Genomic DNA, 8,527 nt, shown 5'->3' with positions numbered 1-8,527 from the left:
GTCCAACGCTGCACGCTGGATGGGGGGGAAGGTAATTTATTTATACTCTTGAAGCGATATTATAACGTGTTACATTACAATTGAAAGCGTGCGATTTGTTCTCAAGAACTAATCGCTATTCGTGAAATTTGCCAGCAAGTTGTACTTCGACTAACGTTTGACGATTAAATAAGTTTTAATAATTGGCTCTGGTGGCGTTACGCACGTTTTGGAATGTTCCAAGTGGACGCTCGTCTGGGGGGTGGAGTGGAGATTTGGATCCTTCACATTTGGTTCTGTTCTGGTTCTAGATTTGAAGCTTTCGTGACTGCAAGGATTCATACTCTTAGGTTTTTTCGGTAAAGTCACGTAGGTAAAATAATAATAATAAAATAAAATAATAATAAATGAAAATAACTAAATAATATCACAAATACAGTAAATTTGGCTGTGACGGTCCCACCTGAAGACGGAGACTTGTGTTGCCTCCGAAACGTCGTGATTTAATTTAGTTATTTTCATTTAGTTTTATTTTATTATTATTATTTTAACCTACGTGACTTTACCGAAAAAACCTAAGAGCACGTGTTCTGGTTTAAAGACCTCCCCATTTACTACGATAATGAGCAAAGAATGTCTGTGTGTCCCGCACGTGACGTCACTCCACGTCGGCCAGCCCCCCTCATTAATAATCATGAACAGGCGACGTCCTCCACATGGACCCCCCCCCTCATTAATAATCATGAGCGGGTGACGTCACTCCACATCGAGCAGCCCCCCAGATCAATACTCATGAAGAGGTGACGTCTTCCAAATGGACACGCCCCCCACCATTAATATTAATTAGCGGCTGACGTCACTCCACATGGGGGGGGGAGGCGCCTCCTCCCCCCCTCCTCGGCGTCAACTTACAACCCTCACACGTCACGTGATCTCCGTCACGCTGTTGAGACATCGAAGTAAAAAGGACGGCATGATGAACAAGGGATTATAACCTTAAAATGAAATAGGTCTGTGTCACCGCGGCCTTACAAATTGCACGCGAATTGATGCAATGAATATCTCACGTCGCGGTCTGCTTTTCGCTTGCAAGTTTCAGATTTACTGACACACACCCGTCCTTGGACGGGCACAAGGCGAGCACTGTGTTTAATTAAGGGCACTGTATGATTGCGTCTCTAGTGGGAAATAAACCAAGGAAACGAGACGACCGTCAACTCAGAAGCCCCGTAGAGACGTGCATCGTGCAGTTCGGGGCCGTCCATAAATGACGTCACGCGATTGTGGACGATTTTTGCCCCATCCCCCTCGTCACACATCGTCACAAATGTCTGACCCCCCCCCGCCCCCTAGGTGCGTGACGTCATTTATGGACGGCCCCTTAGACAAATCTCAACACATCCGTCCATAACTGGTAGGAACCTCCTGGTGACACCAGCCCACAGGGGATTATTGTGTCCGTCGTGCAAGGAGGGGCTGGGTGGGGAGGGTGGGGCTGGGTGGGGAGGGGCTGGGTGGGGAGGGATGGGGCTGGGTGGGGAGGGGCTGGTCACCCCGTGGTGCCCTTATAAAACTCAACGTTTAACCTACTCACGCCGGCTTGTGCCCGCCCTCACAATCGGCCATATTTGCGGAATACACCACGCCACCGTTGACCCTGGCCATTGACCGAGCAACCCAACGTTCCTACCAGCTCCCTCCGCAGGAATGTGTAATATACAACTTCAACTTGTAACGCGCGCAGTCTTCGCTCGCTCTCATCGAGAGAGAACGATTCAGGGGCACGAGGAGGAACCAGAGACGAGCGGGAAAAGGCAGCAGCAGCAGCCGCCACGCGTGATGAGCCGGCGCCAACAATTTCCCAAGCTCTGCGATCCTCTACAAATGAAGGCGTTACATCCGTCAATTAATGAACGAGTGTTTACATGTGGGAGGAAACCGTAGCACCCTGAGAAAAAAAAACACGCATGCGAGAGGGGGGGGGGGATTAACGCTCGTATCCCAGACATACGGAGCAGGTGAAGGCCACATTTGTTGATGTACCGCCTTCTTCTGGCGAGCCAGGGTACGACACCTCAGTTTCAGTTTTCAGTTTAATTTATTAGGTATAGCCCTGTGAGCCATTCGGCTCTTGAATCGGGTGCAACCGCAACAAACAAAAAACTAAAACATGAACAAGAAAACATCTTACAGTGACTATGTGACTATGAGCAAACAGAAAATCCAAGAAAAGACAGCATAATATTTCAGAAAAAGCACCGTACACCAACGCTGTGTGCAAAAATCCCAGTGGGATGCAAGTCAAACAACAACCATTATGTTGACAACTTAGATTAAGGCCATCAGTCGAACTCCGTACTACAACAAACAAACATGGCCAAACTATGTTTGCTTACAGGATGGTTTCACAACACGTGGGCGATTCACTGATCCGGTGCGTGGATTACCACCGCCCGCCTAAACATATCTGTTGGATGACGTTTCGAGAAATGGCCCTTCTTTGAAAGCCACATAAAACCCTAATTTCTTAACTGGGTTGGCAACTCAAACGGCCATGCACTGGCTGCCTAGAATCACAGAAGGCAGTGCAGCAAGTTAATTTGTGACATGTGGTGTGTTAATTTCATTATACACAAAGTTTTGGTGATCTGTACCTAACGCCTGACACCATAGGCTGTGTAACGTTGGGTAGGTTACGTGGATTTTACATTTTTTTAGATTTTCATGAAAGGCTTATTCAAATTGACTAATACGTGTTACAAGAATAATACACTTTTGGGAGATGATCGCCAATTTACACCAAATGTGATAGATTTTTTTATTAAATAAATTCAATGCAATTTTAAAATTGTCTTTTTTATTCAATTGTATGAACCCGTCATGATGCAAAATAACACTCGTCATGAATACTAGATTTGAAGCTTTCGTGACTGCAAGGATTCATACTCTTAGGGTTTTTCGGTAAAGTCACGTAGATAAAAATAATAATAGAATAATAATAAATAAAAATAACTAGAAGCAACACAAGCCTCCGTGATCAGGTGTAACTGCTCCAGTAAAATTACTGCAGCGTGTGAAGAGAGCTATTCAAGACACATGTGTTTTTTATATTAATTAAATTACTGGAGCAGTTACACCTGATGACGGAGGCTTGTGTTGCTTCCGATACGTCGTGATTTAATTTAGTTATTTTCATTGATTATTTTATTATTATTTTTACCTACGTGACTTTACCGAAAGAAACAAAGAGTATCGTCATGAAAAGTTTACACGGCCCCTGTAAATCCACTGCTGGATGAAGGCCTCTCTCCACGCCAAGTTGTTTGTCCACACCTCACCAGGCTGCCGAGTGCAACTTGGTGACAAACGAGGGCCCAGAACACGTCACACTTCACTCGCCACGGACGCGAGCCTTGCCCAGAATCGAACCTCAGGTGGCCAAGTTCTAAGCTGAAGCGTGCAAACCACTGCTGCAACCTACTTGGGACCACACGCACCATTATTACTGGATATATCTGGGGTTTTCTTTGAGCACGCCTGTTTTCACCCACGTAGCAAAATTAGTCACAGATAGTCACAGTAATGGCCACCACACCTTTCATAGCAAGATCCTCCTGAAGTGTTTTTTTCTCACAAATTTTCAGAGCGGTGCCACTTTTGCCGAGAAGACATCAATCATCATTGTGAAGGCCGACACACATTTCATACCATTGGGGTTGACAGCAGCAACACGATGATGGGGGGAGGGGAGGGTGTCCACATTTATGGATTGTCGGGGGCCCGCACGTCAGGGGCCACACTAAAGGCCACCAGTGGCTACCAGCGGCCCGTGGGGCCTTGCAATGAAGAACACGGATCCTGAAAAAAGTCTTGAGACTCGGAGACTTTCTTGGGTGTTTTGAGACCGAGAACAGCTGCCCACAACGCTGGGTTGGTTCTCAAGTTTACCGAGCTTTCGCCGGGTCGTTCTGGTCAGCGATGATGATTGCATACAAATAATCATACCAATTATTTTTGCAATTTGGTACATTTCCGGCTCTGATAATTATGATTAAACACATTGGTTTGACCGTCACGTGATGGTTGCAAGGTCGGTCGGGAAATCGTGAAGCCTCGTGATAATCACGAGGCCATTTTAAGAAATATCAGAAGTAGTTCTGTGAAGTTGGGGGGAACGGCAAGTAAGTGTATAAATGTACCACAAAGACAAATAATTTCATTTAATTGCATCATTTATTAACACTTACATTAGCATCACATATTTCTAAGTTTCCCTACAAAATACCCTACAAATACAGCATTCATTAATCCTTCAGCATCATTGACATATCACGCTGATGCAATTCAAGTGATTATTCAGTGCCATTTCTTTTATATGTACATATTATGGCACACACACATCAATATCTAATTGAATCAAGAGTGCTTCTAAAACGTGTCTATTTATATTTACCTTTACAGCAATCTGAAGCGAGTTAATTTTAAATAATTTTCAATACTAATATCAATATGGGACGTGCGTTTTCAGAGATATACGTTTGTGAAATAATAAAATTTGGCACTGCTCTGAAGCATCGCTGCCTTGATGCTTAATTGGAAATAATGCTGTCACAACCATACAGTGGGACTTTAATTCTGGACGAGTACTGACATCTGTGGACTCAATGCCAAACGCGATACATGCCACCGGTTTTATACACCGTACACATTTTTTTTATTAACGAACGTAACACATCCACCACAATCCCCGGTGATTCAAGCCGTGATGTGGTCGTGACGAAAGAAAAAAAACTTTTTTTAATCTCATTGTTACCATGTCGCACGTATTATTTCCTTGTTTTAATTGTCCAACGTGTACGATTATATTGTATACATTACCATACATGCAATATCGGTATGTAGATTGCATGTATCAAGAGCACAATCATCGAATAAAATCTGCGAATCGGAACATTGTTTGCTTATGGAATACACAAACGCAGCACTTGGGAGCTCCAAAGTTTAAATTACTGGTTGTGTCGCTGTTGACAGTGACATGGGACAGGGATCAATCGCGGGAATATCATATCACCTGCCTCATACTTACTCACGAGACGGCACAACAGAATCTAGTCACATTTAAATGGATTTCAGACCGAAACATCCCAATGGTATCTATCATCCCCTTTCAGCCACCGGCAGTGTGGACCATAACCCAAGAGGGATGCTGCCGTTGTTGCAATGTTTAGTACAATGGTCTTGGAAATCCAGACTCCATCAGTTCGATATCCCAGCACGGCACTGGAAGCTACACGAGTTTATTAAATTCCACCCCTACCGCCTCTATCCATCCAGCAGTCGATCGATGGTTATACCACAGTCGATCGATGGTTATACCACAGTCGATCGATGGTTATACCACAGTCGATCGGCAAGCTGCACACAGTGAGGTGAAGTGTGGGTAATTCCACCTCTTCAAAGGGCCCCAGTAAACTCGAGTGGAGGGCCCTTATGACAGCAGTGGCGTGATAAACAATTGCAGGGCTGTACCTTTTCCTAAACGACGTTCAAGCGCAGACTCCACTTGCAGGTGTTGTAGCTTACCGTTGTCAGGTGTGGCCAATACGATGAATAATTTAATTGAAAGAATAGGGAAATATACCTCGAGCGTGAATTGCACTGGGTTGCTTCGGCCACACCGGATATGGAATCGCGAGAAAACCCAGCTTAGCCATCGGGGCGCATATTGGGAGTGAAAAAAAACAAAAGCAACCGGTGCACGCAACCTTGCATCTGAACCAGGGCTAAATTTAAGTCGGGGCTTGCCCCCACCACCATCACTGCCCTCCCCATGGAAAATATTCCATGAGAATAGAAGCCCTGATCTGGAGTCCAGTGAATGCAAGTCAAACAGGCACCCTTCCAACATACCCTCGCATCGTGGTGAATCGAGACTCCTTAAGCAGGAGCAACACACGGTTACTGGCAGCAAGACGCAATGTGCATTGTGCAAAAACACTGGATTAGAGACATTGCCAGATCATTGAGCTATGACAAAAACAGGACTGCGATTAGCTCACACGCACGGTGCGAAAGAAGTTCAACGTACATTCACGACCGCACACCGCTGTACCGAGCTGCACAAGGCTTGGCGCATACGCGTAACATTTGCGGTGGTGGATTAAGGAACTGTGGTACAATTGATGCAGACCAAGGTGGTACAACGAATGGCAACAATTAATTATCCATACATTTCGATGGCACCCCTCTTAAGGAATACTTCTGTCCGCTTTCAAGAGATGTGCTTATTTCGCCGCCACAGAAAACAGCATCACACTTTTACCCCCTTTATATATTTGTTCTAGAGACACGTGTTCGGAACGCGATTATCTGGATGGCGCAAAAGGGCAACGATGGCTGGAACACACGGCGTCAAAACCACGCCCGTCTATATTTACATCAATCACCGAGGGTAGGGGGTCGGCAATCGACATACCAGGAGCCATTTTATTTTAAGAATTCGGTAAAAAACGCAAATATTTCAAGAGCCTCAAAACGAGTGAATAATGTCACGAAGCAGCAGTCCTTCAAGAGCCACCGCATGTGGCTACGGCGCCGCAAGTTGCCGACCCCTGACCTCGGTAAACATATTTCAAATCACACAACAGTCTCATCTACCTTCCATTCCAGAACAGACGTCCATCCATTTAATCACACCCGTGTGTAACGGGTTGTGCAAAGGTCTGTGAAAAAAAATTACCGCTCGCAGCAAGGAAATGTTGGAGTCACAGTGAAAAGCAAGCGTGTCGATTTAAAAGTTCAAAGCGGACTCCATTTGCGATATAAAGTGTGTGGGCACCATGCCTAAACCGTGGCAATTGCGCAACTTTGGCAGAAAACCGATTCGGACAACTTTGTGGAATGAGAGAAATTACGGATTTTTTCAGCGATGCTGTCATGTCCACAAGCAGTCCTCGCCTCAGATCGACAGTGATGATGGAGGGTCACAACTTCGGTATAAATTAATGGGCTGCCAAAGTAATAGTAGACTTTACAAAACGTTTAAATAACAAGAGCTAAAATAACTTTTTTTTAAGCAAGACAAACCGTGTCGATGAGCTAGTTTTTAAATGACGTGTCAAAAAAGGAAGGCTCGAATACGGAAATTTCTGTGAAAACATTTGACACTTTCACGGCCAATTCCAATTTCGTTCCGAGGCCCACAATGCACGTTTACACATTGTTGTGTTTAGTTTGTTGTCCTTTCCCCGCACCTCCGATTAGCACGGTTGGCTACGTACGGTGAGAAAGACGTTCAACATGCATACGTCTCCCGAGACTGAATTTTCAATTTAAACAATGCAGTTCAGTTCCACATGAGAGGAGTGCATCGGTAGAATTTGACAGTTGGTGAAATGTGATCGATACTGTGACTGCAACACCGCCACCTCAGAAAGTAAGGTGTACAGTACAGTACTTAAAGTAGCATTTTCAAGACTTCAGGATTGCTAACATGATCAATATAATTTGTTATATCCTTATTAATTCAAATTTTCTTGTCGTTACCAGCCATTAGACTTCACAATCTTCTTTCCTCAGTTGCGTAAGCCTGTACAAACACACACAAACACACACAAACACACACACACGCACAAACACACACAAACACACACAAACACACACGTACAAACACACACACACGCACATGATTCAGCTGTTGCCGTCACGGTGGAGCCATCTTGTGTCATGGCGCTTAGTGTTTTAGGAAGTTACATTTTCTGACAAGGTTCAGAGACATCACCACACGTGTAGGAAATTATTATTTCAACATACAAGTGCGTACCAATTGCAGAAGAGGAACTCGTGTTTCAGAACTGTATTCCGTTCGTAACGGCAGTAAAATGTCCAAGATGTATATGGGTTTAAATATATTACTTAACAAAGTATTGGAACACCGGCACAATCCTACACTATTCACATCACAGGCACAATCGTGGCCAATTACTCAAAATGTAACCCTTAGTGTAGCACCGTCGATTCAAGACGCCAGTGTGCAGCTCATGACGCACGGTGTCGCGAAAACTTTAAGCAACTCAAAAACCCAAGTTCCTCTTTGCCGTGGCCCGGGACAGTCAATGGTTACAAGGAAATGTGTCTGCCTAAAGTGAGTAACAGAGGAGACAACACACAGCAGAGACAGATGAGCGAAGACGACAGACGTAAGGGGGTGTTGTTGTGTGTAGCGTTGTGTGTAGCGTTGTGTGTGTAAATCATTTCCCCCGTGCGTGACACATACCCATACAAGGCTTTGGCGAGAGGGCGACACTTTGTACCCAGTACAAGGCATGTTACCCAGCAAACGTGCAACGTTGAGTCAACGTTGCACGGTTGCTGGCCAAGCGGACGCAACAGTGGCAAGGGGCGTAGGGGTTAGAGGCAAGAGCGGGATAGAACGCACGCTCGCAGCAAGCGATAGCAGCCGGAGGCCAAGCCAGCGGGCGACCGTTTCCTTATTTGTATTTATACAAACATCGCAGACAGGGTCATCATCCATACATGTATCATCCAC

General features: G+C 45.1%; 1 protein-coding gene across 4 annotated transcripts in view; it reads right to left on the bottom strand.

The window, feature by feature from the left end:
- Nucleotides 1-4,217: 4,217 nt before the first annotated feature.
- Nucleotides 4,218-8,527, bottom strand: part of LOC144948601 (glycerol kinase-like) — a 30,040-nt gene continuing 25,730 nt past the window's right edge. For 2 of the 4 annotated variants that reach the window (XM_078878185.1, XM_078878186.1), the window contains one exon: nucleotides 4,218-7,567. Coding sequence is in view for 2 of the 4 variants with exons in the window: in XM_078878187.1 (XP_078734313.1) it covers nucleotides 7,554-7,567 (14 nt within the window). In the remaining 2 variants the exon portion in view is untranslated. The remainder of the gene's footprint in view (nucleotides 7,568-8,527) is intronic. The other 2 variants (XM_078878187.1, XM_078878188.1) reach the window with 1 other exon arrangement.

The sequence above is a fragment of the Lampetra fluviatilis genome, chromosome 50 (assembly GCF_964198595.1).
Source record: "Lampetra fluviatilis chromosome 50, kcLamFluv1.1, whole genome shotgun sequence".
Classification (NCBI taxonomy): domain Eukaryota; kingdom Metazoa; phylum Chordata; class Hyperoartia; order Petromyzontiformes; family Petromyzontidae; genus Lampetra; species Lampetra fluviatilis.
The sequence above is the reverse complement of the archived record's forward strand: the minus strand, read 5'-3'. Positions and strand labels throughout refer to the sequence as shown.